This window comes from Callionymus lyra, chromosome 9 (assembly GCF_982586985.1).
Source record: "Callionymus lyra chromosome 9, fCalLyr1.hap1.1, whole genome shotgun sequence".
NCBI lineage: Eukaryota > Metazoa > Chordata > Actinopteri > Syngnathiformes > Callionymidae > Callionymus > Callionymus lyra.
The window spans coordinates 28726490-28748989 of NC_141826.1; the positions used below are offsets into that span (position 1 = coordinate 28726490).

Here is a 22500-nt window from a genome sequence, read left to right on the forward strand (position 1 = left end):
GAATCTTAAACATAGAGTTTTAAGATGCATCTTAAACAGAGTTTTAAGATGAATCTTAACCAGAGTTTTAAGATGATGATGAATATTGTTTATTTCGGGCATGACGGTTTAAATAATCAACATCACATTTCATCATTGTTCACATATTACATGCAGGTCCAGAAAGGGAACACCGGGAGCAGAAGCTTATCTAGTCCCGCCCACATTATTTAGTCCCGCCCCCATTTACTTCAAAACGTTTTGTTTTGTTTTTATTTTATTTTATTTTATTTGTATTCTATTTTATTTTGTAAATAGTGTTAAATGTCTAATATTGTAAATAATCTGTATATGTTTAAGATCGTTTTATTTTTTTATTTTTGTATTATCTCTTTTATTATTTCTTTTTTCCTTGCACTTTATTTTTTTCAACTGTGCTGTTGTAAAAGTGTGTTTTGCTCTGGGGATGAATAAACATTTTCTATTCTATTCTATTCTAAAACATTGGTAGTAGTGGTAAAGAAATGAAATCATAGATTTAAACAAATCTTAAATGAGCGCTGGTTTCACTCTGACCTCACAGATTAACACAACATGTTACAACAGCAGATCACAGTTGGTCCGCTGGACAGACACTTGTTTTTCACTCCATTTTGTATATGTTGGACGGATGAGAGACATTTTTGTTTATAGGACTCTTTCATTCTCGGTGGTGATTTTCTCCAAGTCTTGATGAATTATATGAATGGACCAGTAGAGTCGACTTCAGTCCAACTAACAGATGTGAGTTTAAGGTTCGTAACCATGTGTTTGGGTAAGAAAATATCATTTTTCCTGGAGCTCACGAGTAAACATGAACAGAAAGTTTGTTAATGAAACAAATAGTGTTTCAAACTAACAAAATCACACAATAGTGTGTATTCATGATGTTCAACAACCTCCACGACAAACAAAGGCCATTTTCATGTTATCAGAGCCAAACAGAGTGTTAGGAAGAGAATCTAAAATCTCTTAATTGTCGCGGCATCAAGAGCTGAAGTCATTATGCTGGAGCTGGAGAGAAAAAAAGGTTATTTTAAACACGTTGGGTTTGACGAGCAAATGGGTCATTGGTTTACAAATTATTAATTGTTCCAACATCAACAAACTGCATACGAGATGGAGTCAGCGTTTGATGATGGCGGTCCCACCGAACATGCAACTTTAAACAGCCACTTTCAAACGTCCCTTAAATCATTTGCATGCGGCAGCACTGAGGGACCACATCCACTCGTCCCACCATCTGTCCATCGCTGTCAGCCTCGGCCAATCAGCTGCAGCCACACAGACGCCAGCCTCAGTTTGATGCTGGAAGTTCAAAGTACAAAGATCACGTCTCACGTCATGAAGGATCTGCTGGTGAAGGTGGACTTTAGATTATCTTCAGATATACATGATCTCCATCCGTGGCGTCAAGATTGTTGGTGAAGCTGAAGATGAACATCTTGATGAACCTTCATCTGATCAACAGTATATATCGTTGTGAATGTTGACGACACTCGTGATAATATCTTCGCTGCAGATGCTGAACTTCTCATCGACTGGTCAAGATGGAGCTTCTGATATATGAGGTGAAGGGACCTGGATGAACCTGCATGTACCTCGTAAACTAACACAACATGTTCTGTAAACTGACTGAGTTGAAAGATTCTTGACTGGACTTGTGTTGGTCCTTCGATCTTCTACGACCGATGCTATCATCACAGATGTTCAGTTAATGAACATGAACTCGTGGTTCGTGACTCGCGACTCAACAGGACCTCGTGACTCGACTCGGACTCGTGGTCAGTGACTCGGTTTTATGTTTACATTCTGATCTTGGAACCACCAACACTGTAGTGTCGTCCATGTTACTACTATTGAGAAGACAATAGGATCTGATTGTAGTTCCAATCCATCATTATATTTGACATTTCATTGAATTTTATATTGTTCATTATTATAATGATTGTATTATTCATTCTCTCTGGCTTATTGTCGTTCGGGAGTTTCTAATAAAAACCTGTTTTATTTTTCTTGACTGTAAACCCAGGAAACCGTGATCCTATCGTTCACCAGTGAACAGTTAATGATTCATTTTACTAGTGAACTGAGCCTGAGCTGCTCAAAGAAATGATTCAATATTAAAAACACTCTATAAAGATGAAGCTCCGGTGTTTGTTCTCACTGAGAGTCGACACTTGACACGTCTATGAAATGTTTTCAATCATATGTCGTCCATTAAAAAATTCCTGCTCTGTTTGATTATGTAGAATTTGATGAACTTCCATGAACCAAACATTTGTTGCAACTTTTCCAGTTGCTCTAATAAATAATCAATGGTATCTTTGATCAACAGTGACGTCTATGAAGAAACATCTCATCTTCCACTGAAGACAAACATCTGTGTCTGAGTGAGTCAGTGACGGTGAAGATAATGGATCATGTGCGTGGAGGTCGTATCGTCATTGACCAGAGGTCGTATATAACTGTCACCGCGCCTCGGATCCAGAGGATGCGTTCAAGAAAAGTGCGGATGAGTCATCGCCATGGCAACCACTTCATCGTCAGCCTGGGTTAGTGAGACGCACCTCTGTCAGAGCGCGATCTCTGAGAGCCGACACACGTCCAGGCCGACTCACGACAGGACCGGACGTCACGCCAGCAGCTGTCAGAGCAGCTTCAGATGTTTCTTTGGAAGCTTCGTGGAGAGACTTCTGAAGCTGCTGTTCCTTGGCAGCAGAGATACACAAATATGTTTCACAAACGTTCACACACTGGTTCGAGCTCTTCACAGCAAAGTCTGTTTCCTCAAACTTCACGGTTCGGTCCTTCAGACCAAGAACATTAATGATGTTCATGACCTTCATGATGTTCATGACCTTCAGGATGATCATGACCTTCATGATGTTTCACATGTTAATGGATCAGAAAGTTTACCATGAAATGAAGAAGATTCAAGATGTGAGTCATTGTCACAGAGGAGCTTCAACCTGAAGCCTCAACATTCAAACACATAAAAGAATCAAAACAACATTATCTTACCTTAAAAAAGAATCTATTAATTATGAGATAATAAACAAATGGTTAAAACATGTAAATAATAGTAAAAACATGATAAACTGTCATGTTTACAATTCATTTCTTATATAAGATCCTTTGTTCTCACATATACACGTTTCATAATGCACTGCAACAGTTGAAACTCTTACACGAGCCCAGAGTTTGTCGACATTTCTTAATGTAACATGATTTTATTTCACTTTACATTTACTCACTGGACTGTTTGACACAAGGAAGGAAGGAACAAAAACAAACGATCAGTTTTCAATTCAAGAAAAATATTTTTTTTTTAAAAACAAAGTACTGTAGTCGTGTTGACTCACAGTAGAGTCACATTGATGTACTGTTGTCATCACTAAACTCTTCATTGTGTGTTTCTACCTCTTATCTACCTCTTAACCAATCAGGAAGAAACAACATCTCTGTTGCTTCATGAATCCGTTGATTTGATTCTTTAAACACGTTTTTAATGTTGTTGTTAAAGTTTTTCATTTTCACACTGACAACCTTCATGACGTGTGTGTGTGTGAGTGTGTGAGTGTGTGAGTGTGTGACACTCTTGTTAACACACCGGTTTGACTCGTGGCTCCAGTCGCTGATGTGCTTCAAGACTATTTGTCATTATTAAAGTGGACGGAACAGAATGTCATCGTATTCTGAGGAAAAAACCTCCTCGTTCGGGTCTCAGAATAGAAACACAAGTATTTCACGCCGGAGACGACGACTCAAGGACGCAGGACGTACATTAAGGTGATTATAAATGGAAAATGTTGCCAGAAAGCAAAAGTTCCAGCAGCGGTTTGATCAAGTCTTCTGCTCGAGGCGATGCTTTTACCTTCTTCTCACACTGAGCTCTGCAGGGAAAGTTAATCTGCAACATTTTCTCCATCGAACACATCAACACTCACATGGTCAGCAGACGCCGGAGGACGTTTGACTGTATGTTTGTTTCCTGCTGCTTCTCATTTATAATCTTCCACATTAAACCTGCAGTCAGGACGACGATGACACGAAGACAAACATCTCGTGTGTATTTGTTACGAACAGCAACGTGATGGAAAATATCTTCTGACTCTGATGTGATTTTTCTGTTTTCTTCATCTTTCCTGTTTTGAACTGATGAAGAAGAAACAACACAACAGACTCTAATGTTCGACAATGTTTTATCAAACTGTCAACACTTGACCCAGGACATCTGCAGAATGTGTGCGTGTGTGTGTGAGTGTAGATTAGTGTGAGTGTAGGTGTGTTATTGTGTGTGTGCAGGTATATGAAAGTGTGTGTGAGTGTAGATTATTGTGTGTGTAGGTGTGTGAGTGTATATAGGTGTGTGTGAGTGTAGATTAAAGTGTGTGTAGGTGTGTTATTGTGTGTGTGCAGGTTTGTGAAGGTGTGTTGTGTGTAGATTAGTGTGCGTGTAAGTGTGTTAGTGTGTGTGTGCAGGTTTGTGAAGGTGTGTTGTGTGTAGATTAGTGTGCGTGTAAGTGTGTTAGTGTGTGTGTGCAGGTTTGTGAAGGTGTGTTGTGTATAGATTAGTGTGCGTGTAAGTGTGTTAGTGTGTGTGTGTGCAGGTATGTGAAGGTGTGTGTGTGTGATCACCAGGGTTGTGTGTTTGTGTGTGAAGCTGGTTCTCTAATGACTCACGTGTTTGGAACATGAAGCTCAAACCAAGAGTGTCTTCGTTGCCTTCGGTTGTTTAACTTGCTGCATTAAAAATGGATGAACTTAAAGCGTCTCCTCGCTGTTGTTGAGCAGCAGGACTGGAGATGAAGAACCTGCTGTTTCTCCTGATTATCTTGACATACATGTGATCTGTTGAGACGCTTCTGGGATCAGACACTTGTGACGTCACTCTGTCCCTGCACGTCCATGAATACTTCATCTTCTCTCAGTCATTAGACATAATTGTCTCTCACTAATTCACCTTCATATTAAACTCATGACTTCCATTTCAATATAAAGAGGAAATTGATTCTCATTGTCGCTCCAGAGGTTCTCGTGCGTCTGAGGAGAGGAAGTGAAGAACGGCGGGTCTGAGCTGCACATCCGGACACTAGGTGTCACCCTTGAGACTGAGAACACTCTCCTCCTCCTCTGAAGAGAGGAGCTGCACTCACATGCCTGGGAGGAGGGTGGAGGAGAGGAGGATGAAGGAGGAGGATGGAGGAGAGGAAGAGATGATGAGGAGGAAGAAGGCGGTTGGAAGAGAGGAGGATGAAGGAGGAGGATGGAGGAGAGGAAGAGATGAGGAGGAGGAAGAAGGCGGTTGGAAGAGAGGAGGATGAAGGAGGAGGATGGAGGAGAGGAGGATGAAGGAGAAGGATGAAGAAGGAGGGTGGAGGAGAGGAGGATGAAGGAGGAGGATGGAGGAGAGGAGGATGGAGGAGAGGAAGAGATGATGAGGAGGAAGAAGGCGGTTGGAAGAGAGGAGGATGAAGGAGGAGGACGGAGGAGAGGAGGATGGAGGAGGAGGATGGAGGAGAGGAGGATGGAGGAGAGGAAGAGATGATGAGGAGGAAGAAGGCGGTTGGAAGAGAGGAGGATGAAGGAGGAGGATGGAGGAGAGGAAGAGATGAGGAGGAGGAAGAAGGCGGTTGGAAGAGAGGAGGATGAAGGAGGAGGATGGAGGAGAGGAAGAGATGAGGAGGAGGAAGAAGGTGGTTGGAAGAGAGAAGGATGAAGGAGGAGGATGGAGGAGAGGAGGATGAAGGAGAAGGATGAAGAAGGAGGGTGGAGGAGAGGAGGATGAAGGAGGAGGATGGAGGAGAGGAGGATGGAGGAGAGGAAGAGATGAGGAGGAGGAAGAAGGCGGTTGGAAGAGAGGAGGATGAAGGAGGAGGATGATGAAGAAGAAGAGATGAGTGTAAAACTGTAACAACAGTATTTATAAATTCAGACTATTTTCTGGACACAATAGTAGGAAAACAATTATCGTATCATTGAGTGGGTTGTGGTTCATCTTTCATGTGTGTAACTGACTCACACAACTGCACAAATACACACTTTGTTGCTCCTGATTAAACAATAGAGTAAATGAATAAATCAGTAACAATGAAAAATAAATGCTACAGAGTCGATTCTATCCAAAGAATGAACATATTATTATTGAATTGAATTCTATGACCTGAACTAGAAATTAATTTAAAACATTCAAATGAATCAAATAAATAATAAGACATTGAGAAATAAATAAATACAAACACATTCTTTCTTCAGCTGCGTCACTGATCAAGAAATGTTTGTCATTTTTTCATCCACTCATTGAAAATAGTTTTGTTTATCTTGAAAAAAAACCACATGTTGGACGAACCAGACAAAAGCAGTCGAGTCACGAGATCATCTTCTGATAAGAGGCTGAACTTAAGTTCATAGAAACAGGAAAAATGAACAATCATTTACTTCAACAACATGTTAAACCTTCAGCGAACACGCCTGTAATTCCTGGTCGTTAGAAGTCAAGCGTCTTGTTGCCCCAGTGGTTGCTGGGAAACTCTAGAAGGCTGTGATGCAACATGATGCAACAACTGTTCATACATGATCATGTACAGAAGCTTCATCAGCAGCCGCTTCATCTTCTGACGAAACATTCCTTCAACTTCCATTTCAGCTGAAAGACTTTCCAGTGAACTCTTTCAAAGAGTAGACAGTGGTTCCCTGATGACACATGGCGTGGAGGGGTGTGTTTGAGAGTCTGAAGTACCTTTATATTCAATATATACATATATTCAATATATACATGTATTCAATATATACATGTATTAATCATTATCTTTGAACTTGTTGTGTGAATTAAGATATTTTTTCTCACTCCCATCCTCAGCATGACGTGTTGAGAGAAGGTTCTGCTCGGTGCCTCCATCAGGCGGATCTTGTTGCTCCTCCTGGAGCCTCATCTTAACTCCTGCTCGTCCATCTGCAGAGAAGCAGGTACCGCTCCTGAAGCCCCGCCCCCTGAGCGCTCCGCCCTCCTGATTGGCTGGGCGGGCTGCGGTCCAGAGCCGGAGCTGCGGCTGAAGCTGATCCTCCTCAGTGAGTCCTCAGTGTTCTCCAGCATCAGGAGCGCGTCGAGTCCACGGTGAGAGCTGCTCCTCTGCACCAGCCTGGATACTGACTCCTCAGCCTCACGTCTCCTTCAACAGGATTTCTGTGGATCCACGAGGAGCATCTTTCTGGATTTCTACGGATTTTTTTTTTCCAAAGTGAATCTCGGAACTTACTTGTTGGAGATAAACGCAAGACATCCGTGATGTGTTCAGGCGCTCCGGTGCGTTCAAACACCGCCGGACTTGAAGTCATCTGGAGAAGATGTTGATCCAAGAGAGAGAACCTCTCCAGACACCAGGGCGGAGGATCTGAAGCGACTTTCTTCAAGGACATCTGCAGGTCTTCACCTCATCGTCGGAATCTATTTTCTCCAAACGCGTCGCAGGATTTCTGTCGCGTAAAGTCCGAGAAGGTCCAGCATGTTCTGTCCGTCCGTGTCTCCCCGCAGTGGATCGAACCCGGAGAAGTCCAGAAGGTACTTGGAATGATCGCATCGAGACAGTAGCGACTGAGGTCCAAACACCTTCTCCTCACGAACCTTCTGAGGCGCAGTTCTGTCGGAATATTATGACACGAACCCGCGCGTAATTCTCGTGTCTCAGCCGTTAAAGTCAACAGGTTCTGCTCGTCGAGATGGAGCTGACCCACCTGTCGTGTGTGCTGGTGCTGTGCTGGCTCGGGGTGGAGGCTGTGATCAACCTCAAGTATGGGATTAACGAGGAGATGAAGCCCGGCTCGGTGATTGGAAACGTGACAAAGGACGCGCTGAAGCAAGGGTTCCAGATCGCGCCGCAGCCTCCGTACCTCAGGGTCATCTCCAACTCGGAACCGCGCTGGGTGGAGCTGAGCCCGGCCGGGATCCTGACCACCCAGATGAAGATAGACCGGGACGTAGTTTGTCGCCAGAACCCGAAGTGCGTTATTTCTCTGGAAGTCATGTCCAACTCGATGGAGATCTGCGTCATCAAAGTGGAGATCGAGGATCTGAACGACAACGCGCCCAGGTTCCCCACGAGCCACATCGACATCGAGATATCCGAGAACGCCTCCCCGGGTACCAGGTTCCCCCTGGAGGGGGCGAGCGACCCGGACTCCGGAGTCTTCGGCGTGCAGTCCTACTCCATCACACCCAACGAGCTCTTTGGACTGGAGATCAAAACCAGAGGCGACGGATCCAAGATCGCGGAGCTGGTGGTGCAGAAGTCCCTGGACCGAGAGACGCAGTCGCACTATTCCTACGAGATCAGTGCGGAGGACGGAGGAGACCCCCCTAAGATAGGTGCCGTCCAGCTCAACATCAAAGTCATCGACTCCAACGACAACAACCCCGTGTTCGACGAGTCGGTGTACACCGTCACCGTGATGGAGAACTCGCCCGTCAACGCTCTGGTCATCGACCTCAACGCCACCGACCCCGACGAGGGCACCAACGGGGAGGTGGTCTACTCCTTCAACAGCTATGTCACCGAGAAGACCCGAGATGCCTTCAAGATCGACTCGAGGACCGGCATCATCACCGTCAACGGCGTTCTGGATTATGAAAGTGCGCAGATCTACGAAATCGACATCCAAGCCAAAGATCTGGGGCCGAACTCCATCCCTGCTCACTGCAAGGTCACGGTGAACGTGATGGACACCAACGACAACCCGCCCATCATCAGTCTGCTCTCGCTCAACACGGAGATGGTGGAGGTGAGCGAGAACGCCCAGCGAGGATATGTCATCGCTCTGGTGCGCGTCTCTGATAAGGACTCGGGGGCCAACGGTAAAGTGCAGTGCAGGCTGCAGGGCAACGTTCCCTTCAGACTGCAAGAGTACGAGAGCTTCTCCACGATACTGGTGGACGGACGTCTGGACCGAGAGCAGAAGGACACTTACAATCTCACCATTCAAGCCGAGGACAGCGGCCTGCCGCCTCTGCGAGCCACGAAGTCTCTGGTGGTGAAAGTCACGGATGAAAACGACAACCCTCCTCACTTCCTGAAGCCGCACTATCAGGAGATGGTGATGGAGAACAACCTCCCCGGCTCCTGTTTGCTCGCCGTGTCTGCAGAAGACCCGGATCTGGGCATGAACGGCACCGTTTCTTACTCCATCGTTCCCGGGGAGATCAAGCACATGGATGTAAACACGTACGTGAGCATCAACCCGTCAGGCCGCATCTACTCCATGAGATCCTTCGACCACGAATACACCCGGACGTTCGACTTCAAGGTCCTGGCCAGGGACAACGGAAACCCCTCCCTGTCGAGTAACGCCACGGTTCGGATCGTCGTGCTGGACGTCAACGACAACACTCCCATCATGACCAACCCGCCTCTGGTCAACGGCACCGCGGAGGTGTCCATCCCCAGGAACGCAGTGGTGGGTTACATGGTGACGCAGGTGAAGGCGGACGACTACGACGAGGGCGAGAACGGTCGTCTGACCTACACCATCTCAGAGGGAGACCGGGCTTTCTTCGAGATCGACCAGGTCAACGGGGAGGTGCGTTCCACCAGGATGTTTGGAGAGAACGTCAAGTCCACCTACGAGATCACCGTGGTGGCCAGAGACCACGGCAAACCCTCGCTGTCCGCCTCGGCCTACATCGTGGTCTACCTCTCCCCGGAACTGAACACCCAGGAGTCCATAGGCCCCGTCAACCTGTCCCTCATCTTCATCATCGCCCTGGGATCCATTGCTGCCATTCTCTTTGTCACTATGATCTTTGTGGCTGTGAAGTGCAAGAGGGACAACAAGGAGATCCGCACATACAACTGCAGGTACTGACTCTCTGTGTGTGTGTGTGTGTGTGTGTGTGTGTGTGTGTGTGTGTGTGTGTGTGTGTGTGTGTGTGTGTCGGAGAGAGGCGAAGCAGGCCTCCATCTCTGTCACTTGCTTTTGTCATGCTTCTTTTGAGCGCTTGAATGCCGTAACTTCAGATTTAGTCTTTCAGAAAAATCCTTCATAGCCTTTAATCTCATTAATTCAAAGAGACGCAGACACTGAGTCGTGGCTCCTCGTGTCGAGATCTCACTTCTGTTCATAATGAAGGCCGCGAACCGCAGAATAACCTTGTTGTGTGTCACAAATGACACATTTATCAGGTTCAATTGGTTCGAACAAAAAACAAAACATATAAAACCAACAACTAAATCTGAAATGAAAAATAAATCTGGAAAAAGCTGCAGGTAAATTAAAAAAATCCAAAATAAAAACCGAAAGAAAAAAATAAATGTTTTGTGCAAATACGATTATTTTTATTCATAAATATTGGATGTTTTGCAAAGTTCAATTAAACAGTTGAAAGAACAGGATGTGTGTGTGTGTGTGTGTGTGTGTGTGTGTGTGTGTGTGTGTGTGTGTGTGTGTGTGTGTGTGTGTAAATATAAATTCAGTTCATTCATTGGGGAGATAAAGAACAACAGATGCTGCAGTTGTTACGAACACATCAATCTGTGAACTAAATAAATAAATAATGATTAAACAAATTCAACCCTCGCCTGCCGTTGGAGGCGATTGACTCGTAAATCTGACGTAGAATTGACTCATAAACACGACGGTTCAACTGTCATGTTCAATTTGCAGAGTGTATTGGTGGACAATTAACGTCCTGCTGCTTCACCGTCTACCAGACATTCATGATTTAATATCCGAGGCTGATTGACTCTGATCAACGTTCATCTGCTGCTTCGACCGTCGTCTCAACACAAACTTCCAGCCTCACGTCACTTACAGCATCAACTCACTCCTGAAAGTCTCTGATTATTTTCATTATGCTTCTCTTTTGCTTCAGTTTAGGCTTTTATTTCTCTTGCTTCATTTGCAGCGACACATTTACATATAGATTGGATTTGAGACTTGAACCTGCAGCTAGAATCATATTTTGCTGCAAACATCATTTCTGTTGATTCCACTTCTCATTTGTTCTGTGGAGGCCGTTTGTGTCGCACACTCAGGCTTTCTGTGTCACCTTTCAATGGAATGAGGAGGTTTTGTTCTTGAGAAGCATCTTCTCTCCGGAGGAGAATATTTTTAGGAGGATATTTGGATGAAAAAGTGACGGCAAACTTCTCCCAGCAAGAGACTTCTTTCTGCTGTAGTAAGAGACTCCTGCTGTGTTCTTTAATCAGCGCTGATGTCTCCTCCTCTGTCACCACCTCCGATATGAGCAGCAGTAATCTCAGATTTATTGCCTGCCCTCCATCATCCTGTCTGTTTCGCTTCCACTTCAAATTGGACTCAAGATTCCAGAATAAACATGCTCGGGTCATAAAATACATCTTCAGAAAGAGAGGAAAACTGAGGAACATAAATCACAAACAAAATAATCCATATGTTCTTAGATTCTGATGAAAGAACAGAATTAAAACCTTTAGAAGAGATGAATAATTAAAATGTAATTAATGGAGCAATTTAATCTGTTTTAATTTCACCCAATCGATGCTGTGACAATTCCTCAACTTGAGTTTTTCATTTCAATGTCAGATTAAACATTAAAAAGTGTCATATGTTCATGTATTGAAGTATTACGACAAGTTTAAAAACACAAAACAACAACAAGCTTTTAAACGTGCAGTTTGTGGTGTCACCAGAAGTAGAACATCTGCTCCTGCGATTAAAAGAGGCTTCATCCAGAGCTGGAGATTCAAAGCAGGAGAAAGACGTCGAGCAGAGTTTGCAGTCATCACTATCGAGCACAGAGCATCTGTTCATCCGTGGAAAAACTGCAGGGCTGTGGCATGAAGAGACGTTTCACTCAGCCTTTGATAAAAAGAGAAGAAAAGTGTCTCTGCTGCTCATTTTCTCCCATTTAAGTCAAAATAGTGGTGTGAGTTTGAGGAGAGACGAGCTCGGTTAATGTGGATCTGCAGTTCCTCTGCACTCCTTCCTGCTTCCGTGGAAATGAAATAAAATGGATGCGTGTGGCGAGCGTGCTTTGAATACGGCTGCATGGACCGGTAGTGAAGATCTGGACCAGCGCCTGCTGCTGCGCTCGTGTGGTCGTGGCATGTTTGCATGTTTGTGTCGACTGTGCTGCATGTAAACACAAACAAATGTGCGGTGAACTCCATGTCTGGGTGTCGGCCTGGGAGGTGCTGCACAAACAAACATTGAATTACAATTCTAACAATGTTGTTGACACACTCGTGTGCGTCAATGCTAGTCGTGAATCAAAGTTGTACTTTAATATATATGATATTCTATGATGAATTATTATGATAACAAATAGTGTGTTTGAGGAAATAAATAAATAAAAAACAACGAATTATCCTCCAAAAACATCATTTATTCAACAACATAAATGTTCATCTTGATGTTAAATGAGATCCAGTAGGAGTGTGTTTTGATCAGAATATAGAATCATCTTAAATCATCTAGATCTAGAAAAGTAACTCGAGAGAGAAAGATAGAGTAAGATCTTTGTTTAGTTCTTCAATACTATTGTTGTAGTTATTTCTACAGTATCAGTTTTTTAAAACACCGTCCTTGAGGCTGATTTGTGATTTAAGAGTCCAGTTAAGATTGTAATCAGGATGAATCCAGAACAAAATCTCTTTAAAGTTATTTTGAAAGATAAACACTAACGAGAACATGACCTCCTTGGCAGAGGTAATACTAGTCCAATGCTTTAACGGCGGACATTCTTGACGTAACATCAGATCGATCGACAACACATGACGTTAAATTGATATTTTTTAAGTCTAATGGAATAAAAGAAACATTCTTGTTTAACGACAAGTTAATTGAAAATGTTGTGAAACACTGAGTGGGATTGGCACCACCCACCCCGGGGCCCAGAGACATGTGTGCAGTGCTGACGGTGGAGGAGCTGCCGGGCGGCATGTGCCGGCAGCTCTTTGACCTTTGAACCCGGGAGGCAGGACACCGCTTTATTGAGTCTGTTCAGTTTCTTCTACCTGCGCAGGGTGGCCGAGTACTCATACGGCAACCAGAAGAAGTCCAGCAAGAAGAAGAAGCTGAACAAGAACGACATCCGCCTGGTGCCTCGAGATGTTGAGGAGACGGACAAGATGAATGTGGTGAGTTGCTCCTCTCTCACCTCCTCGCTCAACTACTTCGACTACCACCAGCAGAGCCTGCCTCTGGGCTGCAGGCGCTCTGAGAGCACCTTCCTCAACGTGGAGAACCAGAACTCTCGCAATGTCGCTCCCAACCACGGCTACCAGCACCCGTTCACCGGGCAGGCGCACCAGCAGCCGGACCTCATCATCAACGGCATGCCGCTGCCAGAGGTGAGACTCGTCTTCTGCTGCAGGTTTTCAACGGGCATGACTCGCAGGGAAAAGTTTTCAATGTCACATCGTTTTTAAAATGCATCCCTTGATTCTGCCGCGATGTAAACCGTTCTATTTCCAAAAGCACTTCAAAGTAAATATCACTTCCCTTGTCAGGTGGAATTTTCCTCTCCATCACTCCGGAGTCACTGTCAGGGAATGTCTGTGTTGAGAGGAAGACGCTTATTAAGAACGACTTGGTGTCAGACCGTCTGAGATAAATCCTCGCCGACGTCTGAGGATCCATTGAAGCCGAAGCGCTCGCATAATATCCTGCGACGCGTTTATTTAATCAACTTCTTAACGAGCTCGTGAGGAGCTTCGCGAGCTGAGGAGGTCAGGAGGTCGAAGGTGTTTATGGGTTCCAACATTACCGGAGGTCAAATGTCAAAATATCATCATGGGAAAGAGTAGCAACACGTGTGTGTTTGTGGGTTTACTCTGGGTACTCGTGTTTGGACTGTGGAATCGTCTGCAGGTGTGTGTGGATAGTTGTGTAGGCAGGTGACATGTTCACGCTGTCTCTTACCCTGAGTAGCTGGGAAAGAAAGATTTTCTAAGAGAACAACGTCACGTGTAGAATATATTTCACACAGAATCACATGTTAGATTGAACACGCGTGTGTCGAGCAAACAGGAAGCTTCCGGCTCAGTTGACCGGATGATACTTGATGGATTTTCCTGAACACGACTCTCTGGCCTTCGCTTCACGAGCCTCTTCTCCTTGATCCCGAGGGTTGATGTATCTCAGCGCCTGAGGAGCAACGTGTTTATGAAGATGAACGTGTCTCGACTCAAATAAACCTGTTTTCTGCTGAGGCGTGTCGCCGTATTGATCGAGATCGTGCAGGATTCTCCGGGGTGTGAGTGACAAGCGTGTGAATGAAGCCGCGGGTCACGTGACGAGCGGGTCACGTGACGAGCGGGTCACGTGACGAGCGGGTCACGTGACATCACTGGCGCTCGTGGATCGATGGTCCAATAGAGAGGCGGCATCAGCGGCCAATAAACAGAAGGCGAGCGAATCCTGGCTAACGAGTGTGGATTGAAGATTGATTGGATGTGTTCGCGCTTAAAGTCGAGACGCTTCGGTGCAAATATTGAAATTTGAACGAGCTTGAATGTTTCGCTGCTGTCGACGACCATCTGCTCGACTTCTGTCGTCGTTTAAAGGTCTGCGCCAGAGCGCGGCGGCGTGGATGTAAATAACGTGTGTTCAGAGATCGCTGCTGGTTAATGACATCCACTGGTCGCAGAGAAGTTGTCCATCGTTTGAAACTAATGATTAAAAAGTTGTTTTTTAACTGAAAATCCCAATTAGCAAGACATGGAAGTGAATGTAACTCGGCGGCTTTCATCTGGATCTAGGACGGTTTTGAAGGTTTCATCACTTGTATGGCCTCATGACGCTGCTGCTCACCTGCTCGACACCGTTACGAACTGGTCAAAACTTGAACCGAAATAAATGTGATTTCGTAGAGAAACGCTGCAGTTTTTCTTTTGACAACATGATCTCCTCGGCGGAGGTATGTCGTGTCTCAGTGCTCCTACAGTTAGTGACTGATCTTCATGCTCAGGATGTCACGAGAGCATCTTTCTAATTAGTATCTGAGATTCTACTCGACAAATCCGTTGATTGGATGTTTGTTCCATGTTGCTCTTCAAAGCATCAACAGACACAAGTTTCCGAGCCGCTGACGATAATTGTGTTGTTGCTGCTGGAGACACTTCACGACCAGAGGACGCACAAGTGGCTGTTGTCGTCACTTTGATATCAAAACCTTTTAGCTTCTGTTGAGCAGAGAACAGTCGCTTCAACTCCACACACTTTAGATCACAAACATCAGGCAGTATTCTAGGTTTTCTCGTGGTCAGGTTGAATGACCTCTAATGTGTGACCTGTCGTGACCTTGAAGACAAGAAGGATCAGTTAAGATACGATTGATCCTAAATCTCCGATATTTGACTTTGATTTCCTGTAAAATTGATGATAAATATTCAGTTTGTCGTGACATTGGAGTTCCTGGCACGACTGACGCGTCTGTCAGACGGTGACGGACGCGTCAATCATTCTTCTTTTTTATAGACATTTCATCAGTCGTTTGTTCGCTCGTTCGTTTCCTGGTCACGTTCTCAACCAAGACTTCAACAAACACATTGAAGCTCAAGTCTAAGAGTAGATGATGTCGTGGCTCAGACTCTGTGTCTGGACGTGTGAGCTGGACCAGGAACCGCCTGAGATCCTGGTCGCAGCAGAGACGTCTCACGTGTTCTCTGCTGGTTCATTGTGACGTCGAGGGAAGAACTTCTGCGGTCGCGCGACGCTGTTCACCGACAGTGAAAATCAACGTCGATGTCCGTGTTTTGTTTGTTTATTTGTCCGTCAGCGACGATCAAAGACGCCTCGACGAGAAGAATTGGAACAAAAGATCTGTGGAGGCGTCACGTGGTGTCGTGGCTGCTTCCCAGAGGAACCGGTTCTGATTCCATCAGAAACAACAGGGAGTGGTTCAGGCTTCAAATGCTGGCGATCACCGCACATCAGCACAATATGCACGGGCGCGTTCAGACGTGTCATATTGAGCATGCAAAGTAGATGTCGTGCTGTCAGCGCGGAGACGGATGTGATGAAAGTGCCAATCTCCCCCGTGGACGAGCTGATGAATACGAGGCATATTTATCACGAGAAGACACATTTATTTGAAATATGAGGTGTGACTTGATCATCTGCATCATTATCTGACGATTTTACATTTCAGAGAACAACTGGAAATTACATCTTTATCTTTTTCATTTCATTCTGTGACACTAATGAGACACGACATTGATCAAATGTATCCGAGACATTAAATCAACATGAATGAAGGTTTCAACTTGTAGAATCAACTTTTTCTCTCTTTCTTCATGACTTTAAGAACAATTCTAGATCAGACATTTGACGAAAATAGTTTTTACATATTTAGGATTAAATGAAAATTGTTTGATTATAGTTGAAAATTGTTTGATTATAGTTGGAAATAATTTGATTATCATTGAAAATTGTTTGATTATAGTTGAAAATTGTTTGATTATAGTTGAAAATTGTTTGATTATAGTAGAAAATTGTTGGATTATATTTGAAAATGTTTGATTATAGTTGAAAATTGTTGGATTATATTTGAAATTGTTTGATTATAGTTAAAAATTGTTTGATTATAGTTGAAAATTGTTTGATTATAGTTGAAAATTGTTTGATTATAGTTGAAAATTATTGGATTATAGTTGAAAATTGTTGGATTATAGTTGAAAATTGTTGGATTATAGTTGAAAATTGTTGGATTATAGTTGAAAAGTTTTAATAATTGTACAAATGTGTGTATGAAGTATGAAAAAGAAAAGTAACGTAGTAAATGTTAAATTCCATTAATGGTTGAACAATAAATAAATGGGTTCATCTATTTCCACGTCAGGCTGGTCAGAGGTTAAAGTGAAAAACCTTCTGTGCTCGTTTCAAACAGAAACGAAGAAGCTCGTACAGTTTATCTCGTCACAATAATGAAGGCGATGAAGCAAAACAGCACGAGTCCTTTAAGAGCCTCCTTTGATACATGGAGGGGAATGTACGACAGACTTCTGGCTCCATTGTTGTCTGCTCGCCATGTTCTGAGGTTTCCTTTGTGTTCACACTTTCAATGCCAGTTTGCATTCGAGACGTAGAAGTGGGTCTTGAAGTCACGGCGGAGAATTAATTGGAAAAGTGTCTCGAGTCATGGCTTTTTGGAGTTTGAATGACGAGAGGGAAACAGCAGCAGAAACACCAGTTCAAGATTTAATTGATTCTATGAAACCATCAAGTCACGAACACGAACCAAAGACGTTTCTCCAAGAATCTGTGGATATCAAATGTTGCAGCATCTTCTCCAGGAGCAGCCGTTTCATCCTGCGATGCTTTGAACTGTGATTGAGTGACAGCTGAACCCGTTAATTACTCGGCAACAGAATTAACTTCCATAATGTTCTGCTCTTCAAGTGTCACTGTTTATAAGTCAGAGTTAAACAAAGCCTGTCAAGACGTAATTAACGTAATGACAGAGACACACTCCAATACCTTCTGGTCTTTTTCTGTTTCGCTCTCGCTTTCCAAGACAGAAGAAAGAAAAGCTTTGTTTGAAGTTTGTTTGGACACGAAGACTTTCTTCAACTCAAACTGTTCATTTCACAAGTTTCATGAGCTTCAACCTTGAGTTTCTGATGCTCAAAGTTATGATTCCTGTGAGAAACGCCTTCAGTCTGATAAACAAAACTAGTTTTTTCATTTTTTCCATGAAAACTGTTGGATCCAACGAGGTCTGAATGTGTTTGATTCGTTAGTTTGTGGTTGAATTACAACGTTGTTACTTCAAAACACTCAAGAGAACAACAACTAGTTCGACATCTGAGGCTCAGCCTGTGTTAAAAATCTAACGTCAGCGATGATAAAATCAAACAGAAACAAATGTAATCATCACTTTAATATGAAAACACAAGTTTAGAAAATCAACTGAGGCTCAAAACTGTCAAACAAGTTCAGGAGAGACTTGAAGAAAAGTTGGTTTTCCGAGAATGTTTGGTTTTATTCCACTGACCAAAACAATGTTTAAACAAGAGAATCCAACAAACCCTAAAAGTGTAATTATATAGAGCAGATGTTTGTGTGAGTCACTGGAGAGAAGATAGTTGTGTATCAAACCTTCTTCTCTGTGCGACCAACATGTTTGTGAGTCGGTCGAGTGTGAAGGTTGTGTAACGACGTGACCCTTCATGGACGGCGGCGCGTGAACGAGTCGAGGCTAAATGGGGTGAATCCGAGGGACATTTGGACGATGTTTATGGCGAACATCATTACGCTCCTTGTTAAGCTCGACAAGAACTGCTCGCCCGTAATTACCCATTGAGATGAGTTTCCAGCAGTGTTGTTGTTTGTTAGCCTCAAATGAAGCTCTCTGACTCCAGCATTATTCATCGCAAAACTGTTTTCCTTTATGTAAATATGTGGACACTTTGAAGTCATCCCCGATTCCAAGATGTTATGTAGGTCTCGCCGTCCTATGGAATAATAAGCAGAAGAATATTCAGCAGGAAACATCAGGCGAGAGGAAGAGGAATAAATTGTCTTTTAACATTTGCTTAAATAGAAAACAAATTCCATTATCTTCATTTATCGCCTCAGAACTGTAGCGTCAGCAGCTCGTGGCTGAGATGCAGAGAATCCTGGTCCATGAGGTCAGGAAAGTTCCCAGGGCTGTTCCTCTCCAGCCGGGCGAGGGGGAGGTCTCACTCTGACACAACAATGCTCGGCGAGAGGGAAGATTCTCAAAGAAGCTGCGACACCAGGGAAGAGTGACCTTTCTAAAGGAGCTGAAACAAAGAGGGAGATGTTGGTTAGCATCAGATGAAATGTCAACTCCTGCATAATTGTGAGAGGAAGAGTCCGTCCACCAATTTGCCCGTAGATAAATGACTTACACCGCATTGCAGATGTGCCGCCGCTCGTATCGACGCAGACAACGACCGATAAACGCACAGAAATATAATTGAAATGGATTATCTGCTGTCTCCGAGTATCACCTGTTGTTATTGACCGGCGCGTCTGCGGCGTCGAGTCTCGCACTTTAGGAATGAAAGTGCGTTTTTCCAAGTGTTTGGTATTTGTCTCTGACATCACGGACAAATCCCTGGGAAATTAAACAGATCTGGATATGTAAACCTCAATCCCTCTCTGAACAATCCGACCCTGCATGCGGGAAAAAATAAATTCAGGGACATTTGGAGACTTCTTTAAGTCCTCTCTGGATTAAAACAACAAAGGATTACGCGGGACATGAGTCGCAGTATGTAGTTGGATGACATGTCTTAAAATACTTGGAGTACACGAGTAGAGCGTAGCAGGGGATTTGGAGGATAAATCTGGATAGTAATTGTAATTATAAAAATAACCGCAGATAAAAAAGAATCCCCTTGTGTTCCATTTCAAAGAGACGAAAACAAGTTAAAGGAGGCAGAGAAGACAAACATGACGTACACACTCCAACCAGTGGATCCGTCTTCCGGCTTTGATTTGAGCAAAACTCCTGCAGCGCTTTTCTTCCCCACGTAAACCTGGATGTGCACTAGGGAGTAATGTATGGGATGTTTGATGAGCACCAGGACTCTTGGCAGGCGAGCAGCTCTAGCAACAATATCAGCCGCTCGGAGGCGAGCGCAGCAGCGCGGCTGCAGCAGCAGCGGGGAAGCGTAATTGTGCATTGTTCATCCACAGAACAGAGGTAGAGCATGTAATGAGCTGTAGCGTTTTCACCCGGCCAGCCTAATGGGCTATGACCGAGTATAGGCTTCCCAGAGCCCCCGCGCTCCCTCTGCCCTGTGTGGCCACTGTCTCCACTCCTTTCTTTTCTTCTCCCCCCATTCTGCCCAATTTCTCTGTGTCAACCATTCCTTCACCCTGTTATCCCCGTCCTTTATCTGCGAGCCCTGTGCTTTTGTCCCGCTGTCTGAGGAGATGGTGGGACCCCTAATGTGTTCAGTGTGTGGCTCCTTTCTCATTCATGATGTCTGCAAATGCTCTAAGCAGTCACTTCGATTCAGCCTGACATAAATCAGAGCCGCCCATTCAAAGAGCTCAGAATGCGGAGTGATTACACATTCAAAACCCCCCGAAAAAGATCATGAAAATAAGTTGGAGAGGAGAATTGCTGATGTAAGGTGTCAGGGATTTGTGGCGAGAATTCATTCTTCACACTATTTTGCATTTTGATTATCTAGGTTTTCTGAAAAGCATTCAGGTAGAAATGTTGTGCACAGGCTTGTGTTCCTGGAATTAAGGCTTCCTGAGCACATTATTCACACCTGTGTGTTTCTTCCTGGAGGCGGGAAAGCATTTCCTTGGCTTGAGAAATATTAGGTCAAGATGCAGATACAAGAGCCGGGAATAATTCAGACGTCTCCTAAAAAAGCTGAGCAGCACATTTAAGGAACAGCAAATGATAATGACGGCTCGGGAGACGGTAACGACCTCTCTTGGATCCCCGGCTTCTCAATAGCATCACAACACAATATTCTCTGTCTGGCTGAGAGGCACAATGGGACGTCCCGGTTTGACTTTCTCCTCACGTCCGGCGTTTGACATCGCGCAGCCCAGGCGGCCAATTTAATGAATGAAAAGCACTTGGCCTGTGTAAGACTGCTCCTGCTGCACTACCTCCCTCACTAACCTCTTTAGTTTGAGATTACTTCGCTGTACCTCCATTTGAGATTTGTCTCCGGTTCAGTCCACGGCGGCGGAAGGTCAGCATGTCTGTACTTTTGTCGACGTGTTGCGTTGGAGCTCTAATGCGGGTCGACTGCTCGCCGGGAGAGAAACAATGGAGTTCAGTCGGCAGGTCGGACCTGAAGCAGGTGCCGGCGAGTGTTGGGAGACTGTTGGAATGTGACGTGGAGACTTAAACACGAGCGTGATGTGAGAACGAGTCGACTCTCCGGATGTTTAAGAATCCCTGGTATGAATCTGCTGGTGTGGGTGTTCCCTGCAGGAGCATTTATCTGCAGCCAAACTCCCCCGACTTGGCGGTTTATTTTAAATGCATTCTTTTCAAGCCTGGCCTCTCGCTGAGAGTCTATAGCTGGTCCATTCACCCCGACTCCCCCCGGCATCCAGCTGCAGGGGCTGATAAGGGGGGGGGAGACCTCCACCAGGACCAAACATCTCTCACGGAGATTGATGTGGTCAAAGTCTTATCAGCTCCAAGTAAACATTCCCATGCAAGCAGCAAGTAACCTGAGATCAAATATTAATGATTATTGATCCGGCGTCCCGGTGAACCGGCTGATAATGTCAACATTACACGCCTGGAATTGCACTCGCGTCAGTAACACATGTATGATAAGGTTGATGAATGTCGCTCTAATTCACGTCTATTGACAAATCCTTAACCACATCCTACAAGCAGATGCTGCTGTGAATGGCTTGAATGCAGTTTCCCAATAATTCCCAGAAGTCACAGGAAGATTTATCGGAATGTAGCAGCTGCTTAGTCGGAGGAAGAGGAAGCATGGCGGATGAAATTGTATTTTGGGATGTCAAAAAAAAGGAAGATATGTCAGTCGTACAAGCAGAAATTGTCCTGATTGCCAAATGAAGGTTACGGATGAATTTCTCTCCGCATTTCTGGCGTGAAATGAATCTTTTGTCTGATGAATATGAATCTAAAGTCAGCGAAGAAGAATCGTATTATCATAAGTAGGTCAAACATTTCCGAAGAAAGTTTGTGTGTTGTGAAGTTTACGAGCGATAAATGATGCATCCGGGTCAGAACCGCTCTTTTTGTCGACGTGCTTCTGTGTTTGTGGCGCCGACAAAGACGTGGGGTGTTCGAACACAGACTTCTGGCCGTTTCTCTTTGTTTGGTGCCGCGATTATTGTAGCTTCTAAGCTGCAGATCTGGACTTGCTGTGGGACTCAGTGTCGGAGCTGGTCCTGCCGGAGAAGCTTGTCGGCTCTAAGCCGGTTCGACAATCAGGTGCATGACATGAAAACATTTTTAGACATGGAGGGAAGCTTAATGGATTTGAAAAATAGGCTACATAACGTCTTATCAAGTGAAAAAAAACAGGAACACAATCAGACGTCGCTTCAATAAGGCCGTTTGCTTGACGAGGAAACCTTCTAATTATAGAGCACTTTTGTTTGCCTGGTAGCGTTGGTAACAAGCCAGTCACCAGCTTGCATGAGCAACTGCAGGAAGATGACTTTTGGTTTAATTTGGAAGACTAGCTATAATCCAGACTAAGTCTCTCTAAAGCTGAAGCCCCCTCCTGCCTCCCACCACCGTTGGATTACGGGAGTGTCTTTAAAAGGATCAGGAAAGTGCTTATCACTGCTTCCCTCAACACTTGTTTGGGAGTTTAAATGTGGGGGAGGATGATTCATTGTCACCCAGCGTGACCAGAGCCCAAATGAGTCAAGAAGATTCCTGACAACCGAGATCAGCAGCGATCCTGCTTCTCGCTTTTTAAACAAAACCCAACACGACTCGCAGGCTGAAGCCGAACCCTGGACTTAATGTTTCCGTCTAGAAATAGAACTGATGGACCACATGGA

General features: G+C 44.5%; 1 protein-coding gene across 4 annotated transcripts in view; it reads left to right on the plus strand.

Annotated features, from left to right (window-relative positions):
• The first annotated feature begins 7123 nt into the window (after positions 1–7123).
• Positions 7124–22500, plus strand: part of pcdh19 (protocadherin 19) — a 56696-nt gene continuing 41319 nt past the window's right edge. For 2 of the 4 annotated variants that reach the window (XM_087799078.1, XM_087799077.1), the window contains exons 1-2: positions 7124–9869; positions 12998–13343. In XM_087799078.1, coding sequence (XP_087655204.1) covers positions 7738–9869; positions 12998–13343 — 2478 coding nt within the window. In that variant the 5' untranslated portion in view covers positions 7124–7737. The remainder of the gene's footprint in view (positions 9870–12997; positions 13344–22500) is intronic. The other 2 variants (XM_087799080.1, XM_087799079.1) reach the window with 1 other exon arrangement.